This window comes from Xenopus laevis, chromosome 4S (assembly GCF_017654675.1).
Source record: "Xenopus laevis strain J_2021 chromosome 4S, Xenopus_laevis_v10.1, whole genome shotgun sequence".
Lineage (NCBI taxonomy): Eukaryota > Metazoa > Chordata > Amphibia > Anura > Pipidae > Xenopus > Xenopus laevis.
This window is the reverse complement of record NC_054378.1, coordinates 33,548,344-33,567,706: the sequence shown is the minus strand read 5'-3', so window position 1 is coordinate 33,567,706 and position 19,363 is coordinate 33,548,344. Positions and strand designations below refer to the sequence as shown.

The 19,363-nt window shown below is 39.2% G+C and overlaps 1 protein-coding gene across 3 annotated transcripts in view; it reads left to right on the top strand.

The window, feature by feature from the left end:
- The window catches only part of cmip.S (c-Maf inducing protein S homeolog), a 121,877-nt gene extending 103,093 nt beyond the window's left edge, over positions 1-18,784 (top strand). For 2 of the 3 annotated variants that reach the window (XM_018260462.2, XM_018260463.2), the window contains exons 15-21: positions 5,557-5,673; positions 6,856-6,996; positions 8,360-8,407; positions 8,585-8,731; positions 10,225-10,330; positions 11,336-11,406; positions 17,982-18,784. In XM_018260462.2, coding sequence (XP_018115951.1) covers positions 5,557-5,673; positions 6,856-6,996; positions 8,360-8,407; positions 8,585-8,731; positions 10,225-10,330; positions 11,336-11,406; positions 17,982-18,035 — 684 coding nt within the window. In that variant the 3' untranslated portion in view covers positions 18,036-18,784. The remainder of the gene's footprint in view (positions 1-5,556; positions 5,674-6,855; positions 6,997-8,359; positions 8,408-8,584; positions 8,732-10,224; positions 10,331-11,335; positions 11,407-17,981) is intronic. The other variant, XR_005960862.1, reaches the window with a different exon arrangement.
- The last annotated feature ends 579 nt before the right edge of the window (positions 18,785-19,363 follow it).

The following is a 19,363-nucleotide window of genomic DNA, read 5'->3' as shown; positions in this document are numbered from 1 at the left end:
ACTCCTTTCTTGTTTTTTGTACTTCCTTCCCTGAATTTAAAAAAATAAATCTTTAAAGGGGTTGTTCACTTTTGAATTAATTTTAGTATGATGTAGAGAGTGATATTCTGAGACAATTTGCAATTGGTTTTCATTCTTTATTATTTGTGATTTTTTTTTTGCTATTTAGCTTTGTATTCTGCGGCTCTCCAGTTAGCAATTTGAGCTGGTTGCTAGAGTTCAAATTACCCTAGCAACCATGCAACGATTTGAATAAGAGACTTAGATATGAATAGGAGGGACTGACATAGAAAGATGAGTAATAAAAGGTGGAAACAATAAATTTGTATCTTTATAGAGTATTTGTTTTTAAGATGGGGTCACTGACCCCCATTTGAACACTGGAAAGTGTTAGAAGAAAAAGGCAAATATAAATAATGAAGACCGGGGGAAAAGTTACTTCGATTTAGCCATTCTATTACATACTAAAAGTTAACCTAAAGGAATTGATACACCCCTTTTAAATCATTGGTTCAATATTGAAAACAGAATGAAGAAAGATTGCCATTGCACAGTTTGCCTTTAAAAATAATAATTACAAAAAATGAGGTGGAAAAAGCATGGAGCTTTTAAGTCCCAGCCAATTAAAAAGACACCTATGTGCATATGTTATGTGTATGTTAATGGGCTGGGGCTTAAAAGCTCCCTGCTTCCTCACTAGAGCTCCTGCGTGAAGGGTAAGTGCACAATGGTCTTACTACTCAGTCACATTGGTTGCTGGGAGACTTGATCTTAAATGCACTACAAACATAGAATGCTCATAAATAGTGTAGGACTCATGTTCAATGAGGAGCCTTGACGTGGCATGTAAGCTTACATATTTTGGCCATAGTGTGATACTAACGCCTCATTTTTTGTAATAATTATTTTAAAGGCAAACCGTGAGCTGCCAATTTTTCTCTTTGTGTTTAAATATTGTCTTTTTATCTTTTATTGCAGCTGGTCAACTGCAGAATGTGGTTTAGACCGAGCTCTGACACAAGGGTGTTTATAGCAGCTGGTCAACACCACAGTGTGGGTTAGGCCGAGCGATGACGATTTTATTTTCTGTGTTTTGTGATTGAAAAATAAATAGTTCACCCAAAAATCCTATTACTTCTGTTTTTTTAATGCATCTTGGTATTTTGCTGCAATTTTCCAAGCAAGCTAATATGATATTATCATATGATATAAGCTAAAACCATCTGTAGATACTCATTTTCAGCCAGGGACATGTAATCCTGGATTCACCTGAACACAGAATAAAATGCAATTATCCCAAAATTTTACATTCAACTCATTTTATTTCGGAGATTTGACTAAATCAATTTTACGTCTGTAGATATCCATAAAGTTTCCTTGCGCAAAGCATTTCTCATGGTGCTCCCGGGATTTCTTGGCATTTGTTTGTAGGAGGAAGCAAGGCCGCCCTGGCATAATGATCCCTGGATTTAGAAGGAATGTTGATAAATGTTTGAGCCAGAATTTATGGGCTATTACTGTGTACCATATGTCCCAGCTTCCAAAGCAGAACCTAAAACACTCACAAAAGTTTCCATCTCAAATACTGAAGGGGGGGAGAAATTCTGCAAATCCTATATAATGTTGGGAATTTTAATATTCACTCAGGGGTATGCAAAGTTTGTCCTAATCCATAGATACCAATTTTTATTTTTTTTAACTCAGGTGAGATTTTTATTTGGTGATACAAAAAAATTACACACACAGGTATATCGAACGTATCAAGTACCATACAATTGTTGACAGGTTACAAAGGGGTAATATTAACAAGTCACATAAAAAGCAATTTCACCATTTCTCTTTAGGTACATGTAAGCATAAGTAGTTATACATTCTCCAGAATCCACAACTGCCATATTTTGATACATTGGTCAGAGTTATTGTTTCGTCTAGCAATTAGTTGTTCCATGTTACACATGCATTGCACCGACTTTTCCAAGTCTGCATATAGAGGGGGGAGTTGAGATTTCCATAGTTGGGCTATAAGTCTAAGTGCTTGAAATAATATTTTGTGTAGTATTTTTTTAGCAGGACGAGTCAGCTGATTAGGTGGGTCCATACCCAGAATATACCATTTGGAGTGGGAGCTCAAAGCCTAGGATAGTGGTAATTCGCTTTTGTATGTTAGCCCAGTATTCATTTAGCACAGGGCAGGACCAGAACGTATGAATTAAAGTTCCCTCCGCTGGATTACACCGCACACAGGTATCTGGAATATCAGGGTTGATTTTGTGCAGCCGAGATCTTGTATAATACGCCCTGTGAATCAAATACAATTGCAATATTCTATATTTATATATATATATTTATATATGGGGGAAATAGTCAGTGGGGTCAGTAACACCTGGGTCCACTGGTCATCAGTTATAAAGTCAATGGAGTGTTCCCATTGTGCCCTTGCCTTTATTGAGTTTTTCCGTAAAATCAAGTTTTGTAGCTCTTTGTAAAAGTGGGTTATAGAGTGCCTGTAGTTCTCTGATATCAATAATTCCATTATTGAGGAGGTACCAAACTGCTGGTGCTTGGACTTATTCAGTCTATAAAGCGCAGCTCTCACTTTATGGTATATTAGCCACTGGGAGTTGGGTAATGAATAGGTTTGTCTTAATTTGTTAAAGGGTACCATGCCCTTATCAGACCAAACCTGGCCTATAGACCACACCCTGGCTTGTATCTACTCTTTTGGAGTAGGTAGTTTATCTAGAGGTGCCAGTTTACTGTTAGACCATAAGGGGGTTTGCAGTTCCAATATTGCGGGTTGAACCAATTGGAGAGACCATTGTAAACTGCGTTTTTGAGATTCCACCAGTAGGGAATTACTTATCATCTGCTTTTTTCTAGACAGGTTCAGGGCCAGAATAGCATAGAATGGGGGGAGATCAGTTTTTAATATACACTGCCAAAGTTGATATAGAGCGACCAATTGTTTATTTTACTATAAATGACAACTACTGATTGGTTGATATGACAAGCTCTCATTTTGTTTTGGGGACTATTGTAACATAACTTCTCTGTAAAATGGACAGATCACAAAGAGATTTAGAAAACAATAAAATACCATGTCATTGTGGCACATACATAATTACTTGCTGAATCCAAGAATATCTGGGCTGAAATGTTATCTTGTCTTTAATGTCACATTTCCCGATTGTTATTTATTTAATTATTGCAGTCCGATATGGACTTGTGAGGTAGATTAGATCTCATAAGGTCGAGACCCATTTGGTGGACCCTTATCTTGTCTTTTCACTGTTTTGGTCTATTTCCCACTTTTAAAAACTCACCCTACTCTTTCTTGTTACAGTATGTATAAATGTCTTCCAGTACAGTTTAATACAATGTAACATCTTTAAGCCTGAAGGAGATACTATTATACTATTATCTCGAAAGTGCATTTTTTACTTTCTCAATTAGCCAATAAAAAATATCACCTAACCTCACATTTCTGCAATTTTTCAATGGCTAATACGGTATAACACCTTACTACATGTTAAATCCAACTACGTATTGTACCATTTGCCCACTGGAAAACACCTTTTATTATTAGTATTTATAGGTAAGATATTTAAATGAAAATAAATAGAATTATAGATTTGCCATTGCTAGCAAATCTATAAAGGTTCTCTAAGTCCCAGTACCGTATATACTCGCGTATAAGCCGAGTTTTTCAGCACCCAAAATGTGCTGAAAAACTCTACCTCGGCTTATACGCGGGTCAGACACCTAAACCTATTCATCCTGACAGACAGGCACGCTAATGGGCTGCTATTGGGGGTCCTTGTTCAGTGCTGAAACTACAGTGGTATATATATAAAGTTGCCGGGAGCGGGAATCAGTTCAGCGCCGCCCCCTGCTCATAAACGAGATCTCCTGTACCTCTGAGCCTGCTCTCCGATTCCAGGGCATCCATTCTGAGCTACCAGTAGTGCCTGTGTCCCGGCTGAACAGGCAGTGACGACGGAAGCGCTAAGCGAAAATGAGTCACGCGTTCAGGAAATAGTTTGTGAAGTGAGTCATTGCGACTATTTCAATGTTGCGCATTTCTTCCATTGCCGTAAGTGTTCGATACTTCCCATCCTCTGCGCCATTAAAAGCTGAAGTCTTCGGCTATTTCCGGCTGCTTTCCCTTGTTAGATGAGATAGTGATGCTCCGACACCTTTGCAGAGTGCCCATGGCTCTCTCGGAAAATCTGCTGTTGCAGGGGTGATTTGAATGCAGGTTTGTGGTGATTAATATACCAAAGTGGTGCATCACTTGCAACTGTACATGACGCATTGTGCTTTGGGTAGACCGCCTGTGAGCTCTATGTATAGGGCTGCTAGCAGAGAGTAGGGCCACATATAAGTACCGTAATAATGGTAATATCTGTTCAGGGCTGCTGGGGTAGGGCTGTGTGAACCCAACAGGGCAAAGCAGGTGTCTGTAAGAGGCGGCAATGGAAGCCGCATGGTGATCCATGCTTCTGGGAAAGTGCATTGTCAACAAGCAACAGGTGTCTGCTATTGGAAGGCAATGTATTGTAAATACAATAGTATGTAAACTCGAGTGGGGTACAGCTGAGATTCTAGCTATTTGTATAACAGAGCATTCTGTCCCAGTGGCTGCACAGGTCCTATCTGATCCCCATTGTAAGCAGCAGTCCTGTCCTGCTTTATGGCAGCTGAGATTCTAGCTATCTGTTATTTAGAGAAATTTTGGGAAACTTACCAGTAGCTGCTGCATTTCTCACCCTAGGCTTATACGCGAGTCAATAAGTTTTCCCAGTTTTTGTAGGTAAAATTAGGTACCTCGGCTTATACTCGGGTCGGCTTATACACGAGTATATACGGTATCTCTTATTTCACAATAGATCATGCAAGAGGCTAAAGCTCCCCATAGAAGCGACGATTCTTCTTGCCAAACAACCGATTTTAGGGAAGTCCGACCAATCCTTAGAAATGATCGTGCGGTTAGTGTGATTCGAACGATCGTATATCGTATATCTTACGATATCTGTCAGGACATTGATCGGCCAGGTCAAAAAATCTTTGTCGGTCCCAGTGCAATATATCTATGTTTGCAGTGCCAAGCAAGCAGCTCCCCTTTGTTTTCCTGGCAAATTGTTCTTTTTAGTTGATGGTGAATTCGTACGATTGTACGATCGTTCCGAGAAAATCGTGGTCTCACGATGAGGATCGGATCTTTTAAAAATCTCAACATCTATGGCCAGCTTTAGGTTGGGTTTGGGAAATGGTTTGGGAAATATGTTAGAAAGGTGTGTATAGCTTCCCTTTATGGTGAAAAGGTTGATTTGTGTTGCTATGTTTCTGTTTATCTGAGTATTCATGTAGGTCAGTGTAAAAAAAAATATATATATATTTATTTGGCAGTAGTATTTTTTTCCTAAGCCCTACTGTTTGAACTTATCAAAAAGGGGTGAGGTTATTTTTTCTCAGAAATTTCATTGTGAAATACAGTATGTTAAATTTCCATATTTTAGAAGAGACTAATAAAAATCATTTTATTTTATCATATAGGTTCACATTTTGATGGGTTCCTGCTACAAAACTAAAAAATTTCTGCTCTCTCTGGCTGAAAACAAGCTGGGGCCTTGCATGTTGCTTGCCTTGCGAGGCAACCAAACGATGGTGGAGGTAAGGGAACGCCTTCTAATATTCATGTGCACTTTTCCTTCTAGCATCTAATGTATGAGTCATGCACAGGCACAACCTGCTGTATCTTGTGAATCACTGCTAGTGAAACACATATGGCTCTACAGCTTTATTTCACCTTGTTCTATGATGTCAGATTTTGGAACATACCGTGCTAATTAAAGGAGTCTGGTGTCTGCATTCCTCCATGCAGAGTGGCTTCATGCACAAGGATGTTCTATGTATTCCCAAGAATGTTAGCATTCCGCATAAATCTACATGTGGAGGTTGAATAAAAGTTAAAATAACAAAGGACCTGCCTGTAGGAAAAAGAAGGGAGACAGTTCTATAGAATATACAAACTAAATGTATGAATAACAGGCACAAAGTAACAAAATGTATGTGTACCAGTACAGGTATGGGACCTGTTATCCAGAATGCTTGGGACCTGCGGCTTTCAGGATAATGTATATTTTCGTAATATACCTCTTCATACCTTTCAAATCATTGAACCATTAAATAACCCCAGTTAGCATTACGTATGGCTTAGTTTGGATCATGTACAAGGTACTGTTTTATCATTAATTTTTACAAATATGGATTATTTGGATAAATCTGGAGCTTTCCAGAAAACGGGGGCCCACCAGGGCTGCAAAGCAAAGGGCCCTCCTGACAGTTACTGGGGGCCCCCCTTCAAACTCCCACCATGCGAAAGGAGCGCCACTTGCATGCGCGAACGACAATGGGCCACCTGATTGGGAGCAGGTCTGAGTCGGCTGGGGCCCATGAGGCCCGGGTTTCACAGGGTTTTTTTCTGGTTTCCCACCAGCCCATTCTACCCTGGGTGGGGGACTAATATTTGAGAACAAAAAGTCCCTGTAGCTTCTGTTATTAATAATATGTGGTACTATGAAATGACACTGCACCCTTGTAAATAAGAGGACCTCATATTTAATGTATCCTTTAAATAAGAGGATGCAATAAAAGTATTATTTTTAAGCAGGGTCTTTTGAATGTCTTATTGGCCTTTTCATTTCTGATACGTGCAATACAGTGTAGCTGCATTATAAACTTCTGAATCAAATATTCAACTATAGAATTTTACTTTTTCACAAAGTGGTTCAGATTTTCTATGCTTGCTCTCAGAATAATATTTTTCTAATTTTTTCTTATTTGTATTTTCAGATTCTTTGTCTTATGCTGGAATACAACATCATAGAAAACAATGACACCCAGTTGCAGATTATCTCTACTCTGGAAAGCACAGATGTAGGGAAGAGAATGTACGAGCAGCTGTGTGACAGACAGCGGGAGTTAAAGGAGCTGGTGGGTTCTAAATTTATTTTGCACATAGGACCATGAAAGTGGTCTGGAGAGAGAAATTAAAAAATACGGTGAACAGGTGCCATTGATACATGGTCTACCATCACAGTTTGTCTTAAAGACGAATATTTAAGGTTATAGCAGCATCAGGAGACAGTTTGCTAAATATTATGTTAGCCTTTGCTGTAGTGAAGCAGGTTCCTTTAACAACAGGTTAAAATTAGCAATAAGGCAATATTCTAGTTTGCTGAAAAACAAGTGAACCAAATTATAATCTGCCTCCAAGTTTTAGATGGAAATTCTGCTCAAAGGCATGTGCATTTTACTGTTGCTCTTTAGAGCTCTGGTGCAAATTAGAAACTTCAACCTGTTTCTTCACATAAGCAACTGTCAGCAACTGTACAGTGCAGGAGGCATTTCCACGTTAAAGGATTTGTTCAGTGTAAAAATAAAAACGAGGTAAATAGATAGGCTGTGCAAAATAAAACATGTTTCTAATTCAGTTAGTTAGCCAAAAATGTCATGTATAAAGGCTGGAGTGACTGGATGTCTAACATAATAGCCAGAACGTTACTTCCTGCTTATCAGCTCTCTTGGTTCCACTACCAGGCATTAGCCAATCAGTGACTTGAGGGAGGGGCACATGGGTCAAAACTGTTTGCATTTGAATCTGAGCTGCAAGCTAAGGATCAATTGCAAACTCACTGAACAGTTACAGTATGTCCCATGTGGCCCCCTTCAAGTCATTGACTAACTCAGAGATAGAGAGTTGAAAAGCAGGAAGTAGGATTCTGGCTATTATATTAGACATCCAGTCACTTCAGCTTTTATAGATTAAATTTTTATCTATTTACACCGTTTTTATTACTTTGTAACTTACTTTGGTTGGTGCATTAATTTAAGGATTAGCTGTATTTTCATACAAATGGGCATTAAAATCATATGGGAGAAAAACATTGTATAAGCCACTCATTATACTGAATACGCTTTTCCCAGTGGTGACAAATATTTACACAAATGACTTTTTGAACTGACATCAGTTTAAAGAATGTCAGGTTTGTCAGAATGAAGAAGTTGCTGTGTAACAAATTCAAAGAGGGTGTTGTAATCAACCTGCAAGTGCTGCAATATCCACTCCCGCACTGCCAATAATATATGCTTAGTTTGAAATATGTGTGACCTTATAATTCATTCACAGGCACAGTAAACTAATGACATTGAGTTATCAGAACCTTCTCGTTAAGCTGTATAGATTCAGCTCAAACCGCCAATGATTATTAAAGAAAAGTTGCTGGGGATACATTTAGATTTTGGTGGCAGTTGCCGATGATTTGTTTTCTGATTCTGTTTTTGGCTTTGATTGCAGCAAAGAAAAGGAGGACCCACTCGCCTGACACTGCCATCCAAGTCTACAGTAAGTATCTCCTGACCAAATGCAAACTGGCAAGCCACCCCATCCAATAATAATGTTGCCTTTTCTAATTTAATCTCTTAATTAGATTCTCTAATCAGGATTTAATTTAATTTCTGGCCCGTGCATCTGACAAATTAAGAATTTATGGGTCTAATATGTACCTTCCTTGTTATTCAGGATGCTGACCTTGCCAGGTTACTGAGCTCTGGCTCTTTTGGAAACCTAGAAAACCTTAGCCTGGCCTTCACCAATGTAACGAGTGCCTGCGCAGAACAGCTCATTAAACTGCCTTCACTCAAGCAACTAAACCTGTGGTCAACCCAGGTAGGAGTCAACCAGAGGTGTTCCCAGTTAAAACTTGAAACTTGATTCTGAGGTGCAATATAAATGTGGTTTCCAGGTGATAGTAGTATATGAAGTATAAGTCTTTTTGAAACCTTGAGCACTTCACAGGACAACTTGAGGGGCAAATGCTTATCATTTTGGAAACCCTAGACTTTGTATATGTTAGTGTTTTCCCCACAGTGTCTTGGGGCAGATTTATTATCATGTGAATTGCAAATTGTGTGAAACTCGTTTAAATTTTTTTTAAAAATTTGTCTATGATCATATTTATGAATAAGGTCGAATTGGGTCAATTCCATCGAGCAGGTTTTATTGCGCATTGCTTGGAGGATGTTTTCGATTTTCCGGTTGCCTCATATTTTAACAACTTTTTTTCTGCCATAAATTCAACACAAGAAGTCCTCCAGTCACAATTTTTGGTGGGTTTTCGTGCTGTTTCATTACTTGCTATTTGTATAGCAGGAAGGGGCATATTGCTCCTGGTGCTGCTGCTGCTCCTCCTCTAGCGGTTGCTGCCTTTCCTGCCCATCAATAATTGTTATGGCAAACAAAGGTGGCAGATTATAATTTCTTGCCCAAGCCACTTTATCTCCAAACACTCTCTTTCAAACTAAAATAGCATCAGGTTAGGGGTTTTATTGGTAACCCAGTGTTTCCCAGCATTCCATGCAACCTTTAGCCATTTTCTGAACCAAAAGGATAGATCGAGATTTCTCATTTTTAAAATTTGAATTATAGTAGTCTCTCATGGAACCCGGCAGGTCAAAACAGGTGAAAAATGGGTTGCTAAAAAAAATCATTAGAAATTTCATTAATCTTGAATTCAAATTAAAATTTAGAATTTCAAAATTCTAATTACTAAATTTAATAAATTTTGAAAATACGAATGACAACTCAAGCATCTTTAAAAAAAAACTTGAAATCAAATAAATCTGCCCCTTAATGTCTAAGAGATGCTTATTTCTATTGTTTTGTCTTCGTAAAATGAAACACTCGTTCTAGAGTTGACAGTGAAGTCAACGAGGGACTGTAGCCTGTGATTTCAACTTTTCAAATTTCGACTTTATAGAAGATGCAATGTAATGGGTTATGTACATACATTGAATAAATGTACAGAAGAACACTCCCCCCCCATTTTACATTTTATAGGGGACCAGAAAAAAATGGTCTGAAATCTTGGAAAATTTATGTGTTTTGCAGTACCAAATAAGAACCATTAAATTCATGTGACGTTTAAGCTCTGAGCGACTAAATATAGCAACTTTTTGTTCACAATTGTTGCACATCTATTTTTCTCAAATTCTAATATGAGAATTAGAGTTCAAATTCCGTATTTGTTTGAATTTTTTTAGAGGGTATGGTAAAATCCAATTCAGTGCATTGCTGTATAAAACACTTGCCCGCACTGGGCTGATTCTTATAAATGCAAACCATAAATACAATGATAAAATGCTGTTTTTGTTTTCCTTCAGTTTGGAGATGCTGGGCTGCGGGTTTTGTCTGAGCACCTCACTGCTCTGCAAGTTCTCAACCTGTGTGAGACGCCAGTGACAGATGCTGGACTCCTGGCACTTAGCTGTAAGGATTTCACATTTTCTCAATCATTTTCTGCCCCATACCCTTTGTCAGGCTGAACAGCTTTACTAAAGATTATTGGAAACAGCAGTAGCTCAGTGATTGATCAAAGAACTGCAGTTAAGACTACAATTATTATTATTGTTAACATGTATTTATATAGCGCCAACATATTGCGTAGCACTGTAATAATCCTGTATCTTGTTTAGTTCAGTACATACATTTAGAAATATCAGGATTGTGCCATATTATGATACCTAAACATACTGCAAGGTTTAAAGGATAAGTAAACCTTAAAAATAAGTGAATGTAAAATTGATGAGGGTGCTATTCTAAGCACTTTTGCAATGTACATTCATTATTTGTTTATTTCAAGATATTAAAGGATACATGTACTGTTAACATGAATTCATTTTGTTACAGCAGCACCACCTGCTGGTCATTTTCTGACCAGTCTGACTACCAAGTAGTCAAAGAAGTTGTCAGGAGAAAGAAAGAGGCTGCTCTGATATTTTTCTGGTTAGGAAAAAAAATAGAAACCTTTCTCAAATCTTTCCTAACCAGAAAAACATCAGAGCAGCCTCTTTCTTTCTCCTGACAACACCCATGACTACTTGGTGGTCAGACTGGGCAGAAAATGACCAGCAGGTGGCGCTGCTTTAACAAAATTTATTGATATTAACAGTACATGTATCCTTTAATACCTTGAAATTAAAAATAAATTAATAATGAATGTACATTGCAAAAGTGTTTAGAATAGGACCCTCGTCAATTTTACATTCATTTATTTTTAATGTTTACTTATCCTTTAAGTGGATTTTTCTACTTCTCCCAGTATGCATTTAGTGTAATGTTTTACCCTCTGGAATGTACAGTGTAAATAATAAGCCCCAATTGTTCCACATTCTTCTCAATTCCTCTTTCTCTCCTCCCTTGTTGCCCTTTTATAAACTACTGTATATTGTAACACATTTAAAGAAATAAACCCCATTCTGGTTTTCCATGTAGCTATGAAGAGCCTGTGTAACTTAAATATGAACAGCACCAAACTGTCAGCAGACACCTATGAGGATCTCAAGGTAAGATATATACTATACTAGTTGCTGATCTATAACGTCTTTCATCAGTTGAGGTAAATTATTTCTCTTACAAGAAATAATTTAACTGTTTGTTCAGCAGCTCTCCATTTTTATATTTCAGAAGCTATCTGGTTGGGAAGGTCTGATTTTTCTTAGCAACCAGCCATTGGTTTGAATGGCAGATGAATAAGAAAGGGCCTGAAAAGCAAAATAACTATTAACAATAAAATTGTAATCTTGTAAAGAATTACATTTTTTGATTTGGATGTTTTCGTCAGTGATCCCCATTTGAAACCCGGGGAGAGGTAGAAAAGAACACCACACTGCTGAGTACTGGCCAGTGGTTTAACTAGAGCAGTGATACCCATCCAGTAGCTCATGAACAACATGTTGCTCTCCAACCCCTTGGATGCTGCTCCCAGTGACCTCTAAGCAGGAGTTTATTTTTGAATTCAGGGCTTGGAGGAAAGTTTTGGTTGTATAAAAACTAGGTGCACTGCCAAACAGAGCCTCAATGTAGGTTGACAATCCACATAGGGGCTACAAAATGGCAAATCACAGCATTTATTTGGCACCCCAAGTATATTTTGCATGCACAATTTAGTATGAAAGGAGCTCACCACATACTTAGATCAGACCTGTCCACGGGTATCCTGTGTCCGATTACCCAAATCAATATGTAGAACTGTAGTGTAGATGTGGAACAGATCCAAGGCGGCAGTCAAACTGCAAAAAATCCGTTTATAAACGGATTTTTTGCAGTTTGACTGCCGCCTTGGATCTGTTCCACATCTACACTACAGTTCTGTATATTTTGCATGCTAGTGTTGCTCCCCAACTCCTTTTACTTTTGAATTTTGCTCACAGGTTGAAAAGGTTGGGGATCCCTGAACTAGAGGTTGCTGTGTTGATGTATTTGGGGCAGATATATTAAGTAGATTGATTGTGAAGGTCTCCACCAGCCTGAGGTGCTACTGGGTCTACCAACCCACACATAATTTTCTAATGCTCAAAAGTCATGTGGCTTATAAACAGAACTCAGTGTCCCAACATAACCCAAGTAATTTACTGAAAGCAGAATCTGCACCATTATCCGATTTATTATGTGCAGCTTTCAATACTGTTGAATTTACTTTCATTTTCAACTGTCCAGCTATGTTATGACGTATATTCTTCTGTTTTGACTACTGCATTCTTATATTTTATATACGTAATTTTGTTTAATGTTCTGCTCTTTTACCACTATGCTAAATATATCCATAAGGTCCTTATCAGTATAATTGGATCTACCTTCCTTAGCTACTGAGTAATTGCGTTAAATGTAGAATTAACTGCTATAAACAGTCACTGGATTTTTCTGCTTTGTTCATGCCAGAGTAAGCAGATGCTGGCCACATGATTACTTTTAATTAGGTTTTCAAATCCACCCTTTAACAATCGGCAACAAAAATAGGAAGGTCAAACTCCTGGCCTTTTAACTATTGTAAGAACAATTCCCAGCATCCTCAGCTTTGCTGCTAGCAAAGGTAACTACAAGTAATATACTGTAGTATACAGAAAATTTTGCAATATTGGATATCTATTGCTAAATGTGTCTGCTGTGTACTACAGCAGTATCTATCTATACAGATTGTGTGGATGTATTTGATAAAGTTGTATTTAGGGTCACGCTGAGCCGAAGGGACACAAAAACCTGGTGAGCTCTGGCCTTCATGGGCCCTGCCAACCCAAGTCCATACTCCATGGCACTGCATATGCTTCCCTGCCGCTTCCTTTTGCCCGATCCAAGCCATAAGTGACTTGAGAAACGTTTTAATACTCATGCCATGCATCAGTGAGGGTGATGGTAGTGGCCTTGGGAGAGGGGGCCCTTGATGTTTCAATGGGGGGGGGCATGTGGTTACAGCTGCAGTGGGACAGCCCAGTCCAGCATTGGATGTTATTTATAGATTTGTTCCTGTTACAATCCTCTGTTTGAATATATCTGAAAAAGTTTGATCTCTGCATCACTCCTGGTCTACTTCTGGAGTATCAGTCTCTGTAAAACTAGTGCACATGGGACTGAACAGCTGATCTGCTGGCCTCTCACTCACTCCTGTGTTTGCATTCATAAATTGTGTTGCCTGGGTGCAGACACACAGCATGGAATTTCAGCATGGAAGTGCACGAGCATGCACCATGTGTCATGTGTCTGCATTAGGCCCATGCAGTGCCCATGCAGTGCCTGTGAGTCCAGACACAGGAGGGGGCAGAGGTGAGCAGATTGGCTGATTCTTGGTTTGCATTTATAGCAATCAGTCCTGTGTGGCACTAGAGTAATACTCTATGGCAGGGATGGCAAACCTAAATGACATAGAGAGCTGAACTGAAAGGCTCGGTAAGGGTCACAGCTATCCAAAGAGGATACACACACACACAGTAGAGAAGAGCAATGAGCTAAATTCTTTACTGTATTCTTGCTTTCATTTTTAAAGAAGAAGGAAAGCTCCAAGACAGTTTATTGCCAACAGATTAGCCACAATAGTGCAAGCTAGATCGCTATATTTATTCTGCAGAATGCTTTACCATACCTGAGTAAACAGCTCTAGATACTGTCTCTGTTTGTTTAGGATAGCAGCTGCCATATAAGCTTGGTGTGACATCACTTCCTGCCTGAGGCTCTCCCTGCTCACTTACAGCTCTGAGCTCAGATTACAGCAGGGATGGCAGGAGGGAGGGAGAGAGGAGCAAACTGAGCATGCTCAAGCCCTGTCCTGGAGGTTTATGCTGAAAACAGGAAGTCTGATACAGAAGCCCATGTGTACACAATAAAAGGAAAGAAATGCTGTGTTTCTTTTGACAGAGGACTCAGAGCAGCATTACTTTGAGGGTTTACTAGTGTATTTATATGACCTTTCTGATAAAGCGTATTTAATTTTAGCCTTTCCTTCTCCTTTAACTAAATAAAAAAATAAGTAAACCTTTTTTATATCCACCAAAAACAAAGACACACACTCTGCATTCAGTCTAACTTGCTTCCCAACACAGAAACGCAGACCATCAACTTCCTGTTCCAGCATGCAGCTCCGCCCCCTCAAGTTTACAGTGCTCTGCTTCATTACCTATGAGTCAGAGAAGTCTTTACTACACACAGTTGACAAAACCTGCTGTCTGAGCGGCTCCCAGAGTGAATGTGTGGCAGCACACGCTTGTTAGTCTTCCTCATGACTTCACAAACAGGGAGGAGATTACAGCTAACAGATTAAACTTCATTGTGGCCACTCTGTCATGGAAACAGTGGAGGGAGAGAAGCTGTGGAGTTTAAAGCGGTTGTTCACATTACAAACACTTTTTTCAGTTGATTTCAGATTGTTCTCCAGAAATAAAATACTTTTTTTTAATTGCTTTCCATCATTTATTTATCGTTTTTTTTTTCAAAATGAAAGTTGTATCTGTCTCTGGTGTTTCAGTCTGGCAGCTCAGTGATCCATGAGCAGATTCTGAACTGTTAAAATGTGCTACATTTATTGGCTACAATAGTTGATACATTTCTTAGCCGTATCTGTGGAACATTAGCAACAATTGTATCCATTCTAACAGCTGCCTTTAATGAAACTCAGGGATTCTGCTCAGCAGGGCCAAAGATAAGAAATGTTACAACTAAATGTATCAATTTAGAACATAAAAAGATTTGGTGACCCCCCTCCTCCCAGAGCTGATTTAGAAGGTGAAAAATTAAACTTTACATTTCAATATTACGGTCACAAATAGAAAATAATCGCAAAATGTCTTTATTTTAGGCAAACTATCTGAAACCAACTGAACTGAAAAATGTGTTTGAAGGTGAACTACCCCTTTAAGCAAGTCTAATACATAGAATATTAGGTGTACATGTTTATCAGAAGGGAGTAAGAACCACAAATAATAGTCTGTAGGGCTGCATGTGTCCAACAAAGCGTAACGTAATAGCTTGAAGGACTATTTTGTGTTCTATACACCCATTTCATGCTCTAGGGATTTGATAATGACCCTACATATATTGATGCTGCTATTCTTCCAAGTCCCATATATTTAGCACAGTCAGTGTCGGACTTGCAAACCAAGGGCCCACCAAAAACCCTTAGACCAGGGGCCCACCTAAAAACCTTTAGACTAGAGGCCCACTCTAAATATTATTTCTTCCTCTCCTCACTCAACCTCTATTCTCCTATTCTCTTTTCTTTACATACTATAACCTATTCTTCCATCTATTTAGCCTCTTTATTCTCATAGAAATAGGCAATGACCGTGAAATAGGCCAAATGTTTAGAAGAAGGAGGGCCCACTGACACCTGGGCCCACCGGGAGTTTTCCTGATATCATGGTGGGCCAGTCTGACACTGAGCACAGTGGCTGGCATTTATGCTACATTTTCATATTGAATGGGTATTCATGCCAGACTGCCAGTGTCTAATAATGAGAGAGTCAAATATATATATATATATATATATATATATATATATATATATATATATATATATATATATATATATATATATATATATATATATATATATATATATGATTTTAATTAGGCCAGGGGTGCACATTGTATTAGCACTATATGCTGATTACACAGCCAAACCCATAGTTTGCCATAGATTTTAAACACACCCTAAGAAATGAGTCGCCTGTTCATTTTGCTGAGTAGTAACATTCTGTAGTGTACTTGGCACCTCCTGGGTGTTTATTATTTTAATTCAGCATCATGTCAAGTTATAAAAATACAAGTTCTCACACCCTGAAATGCCATATCAAACCATAGTATCCAGCTATGTACATGATAAATATTCTTATTTTAAATCTGTATGACTGTACACCCAAACTGAATTTTAATTTCCTGCTTGTAATAGGTTTATCTAACTACCAAAATAGTCCTGGGTGAGACATCTGCTTTCTTGCAGGACCATTGCAGTAATTTAATCAAGCAGAACTATCTATTTTAAGGATACAATTAGGCTTGTGGCTTTTCTTTTCTTTTTTTTAATTCATTACAATCTCTGGAGTCACATTGTATGAGTGGCCGCACAATATGCTTCATTCCAGTGTAAAGTGGGGCAAGGAGGGATGCAAGAGTAGAAATCAAAATTGGGCATGGTTGGTTGTAGGGTATGTCCTCCTGTGCAATAGCCTAGGATTTCCAGCATGACAAGAGGACATGCCATATTATATGTAACAATGATTAGAAATGTTAAAGGACATGTAAAGCCTACATTTTCCTACCATGTATGTAAGTTGGGCATATCTTCCCCACCCAAGCCACATTATTTGTACTGCATATACCCCCTCCATTTGCCATCACATTTTCCTAAAACAAATAGCAGCTTTCGCCTGGCTGCTATTTTCCCTCTGTCACCTCATCAGTGACATTGACATCTGCAAACAGGACATGTATGCTGTAATGTTCATGCAATGCAGAATGTAGCTTTACACAGGCACAACATATTTTGATGGGGTTGAGCGCTGTACTGGTTAAGCTGAGCTCAGGAGAGGTTGTTGGGAGAAGAAAATAGGATCAGACAACTAGAGCAGAGTGTATGGGAACCAACAATGCTATTTATTCATTGGCTGTTAGCAGGGCCGGGCCAGGCCAGGTAGGCGCCCTAGGCAACCCGGCCTGGCAACCCCTCGCGCGCGTGCTTTTGTGTCCAGGTGTGACTGAGAGAGTTGAGAGCAATCAGAGAGCAGGGAGGGAGCAGGCCGGCCTGACCCCAAGATAAAGGGAGGGAACTGAGAGCAGAGAGAGAGCCAGCCGGCCTGACTGACAGAAGAGGGAAGGAACTAAGAGGAGGGAGGGAGCCGGCCGGCGTGACTCAGAGATGAGGGGAGGGAACAGAGAGGAAGGAGGGAGTAGGCCAGTATGACTGACAGAGGAGAGAGCGAGATCAGGGAGGGAGCCGGCAAGCGTGACTCAGAGGGGCGAGAGAGAAGAGAGGGGAAGGGGTGAGCGAGGGAGGGAACAGCGATGGAGAGGAGGTTCACAGGAGGGAAGGAAGACTGAGGAGTGCGGACTAGGGGTAGGCAAAGGACAATTTATAGAGGTAGCTGCCCAGCGCCCCCCTATCACTGCGCCCTAGGCAGCTGCCTCTTCTGCCTACCCCTATTTCCAGCCCTGGCTGTTAGACTGGGTGTGTATAGTAATCTGAGCTGAGAACAACTGAGCATGCTCATGAGCCAACAGTCAAAGTATATTCCTGAGGGAGGGGGCAGAGTGGGTTAGAGGAGGAGAAGGATTTCTAAGTGATTAATCGAACGTGCAGCCTTACTGTTAACCTTTTAACAACCAGGTGGCAGTTATCTGAAGATTTCAAAGATGCTGTTAACTGATTGAATGTTGTGTCCTTTACGTAAATCCATCAGAGTGCCCAACCTGTGGCCCTCCCACTTGGCAGCAGGGGAGGGGGGTGGCATATGGAAGTTGTAACTAGAATGCCACATGTTGGGCATTCCTGAAATACAGTGCTGAATACTTCAAACCAAAATTCCCATTGTTATGTCATGTTCCAAATGTGTTGGTCTTTGGTCAAAGCATAATATGAGATGTGTTTTTTTAACAGGCCAAGCTGCCAAACCTTAAAGAGGTGGATGTTCGTTACACTGAAGCCTGGTGACTTTAACTTAGCTCTGAAGAAGGCTGCCCTTCAGTGCCCTTTTTGGCTTATCATCAAACTGTAGAGGAAAATGCTTCTTGGACTACAAAATGTGGTTTTGAGTTAGAGGTCATTTTTACATAGGGAGGATGGACGTATTCAACCAATATTTACAGCTTCAGAAATTCAAACTTTAATCTAATTTAATTCTCAAAAAAAAGGAAAAACAAAGCAAACAAAAAAATGGACTTTGTAGATGCAAGAAGATAATACTGAAGAAATAAACCCTTGTGAATTATTTTTTATTTGCCTACGCGTTCATGCTGTGTTGGGAAAAAATTAAGAATGCATATATTTCTGTATTTTTTTTTTTATTATTATTATTTGATTTTAACGGATGGACTGATTTTAAGAAGTTCCTGCTTTGTCCTTTTGCTGCAAAGAAATGCAAGTTCATAACCATAAAAAGACACATTCTTTGCACCTTCTTCTCCTGCCCTGAAACTGTTCTGCAGAATTCATATTGTTGTACATAAGATTTACATAATTCACCTATTTAAGAAAATGGTTCACGTTCAGCAGGTCTGGGACCTGCATTTTTATTTATAAATTGTTAATTCTTTTTTTTCTCCTTCCTTTTTTTGCAGATAGAACTGTACAAAGTACTTTGTTGCTGTCTTGTTGTTTGTAATATTATTAACGTTTGTGTATTGTTTTGCTTTTGGTTTCAGAACAGAAAGCCCTATTGAATAAATACCATGGTAAATGTGTGGTGTATCTCCCCTGAACTGCAAAAGGAATAAATGGTTGGAATAAGGAAAAAAAAAATATTCACTATAGCCCAAAAAATGCTTTTAGCAAACACTATGAGGTATATTTATCAAAGAGTGAAGTTAATAGTGAAGTTCCGCCACTAGAGTGAAATTCCGCCACTCTCCATTCATTTCTATGGGATTTTTATAGGCGTATTTATCAAAGGGTGAACTTTCACTTTCACCCATTGATAAATACGCCTTTCAAAATCCCATAGAAATGGATTGAGAGCTGCGGAATTTCACTCTAGTGGCTGAACTTCACTCTTTGATAAATTTACCCCTATGTCACCCACAGCGAGCGGAATCTCCCTGTGTGGGTGACCCTTTTGAGACTCGAAAAAGCTAATAGAGAGAGTCCCAACTCTCTCATTATTCACATTTGTGCAATGTCACGCACATCAGCATAAAGAGCAAGCGAGAGACTCGCTCCTTTTGTGTGTGACCAAACATGGCTTGCCACACCACCTGTGGGATAAACAAATTTCCTATGATAGGTGCCTTTAAGTGCCACAAATATTAGATAAAGGGAAGGTC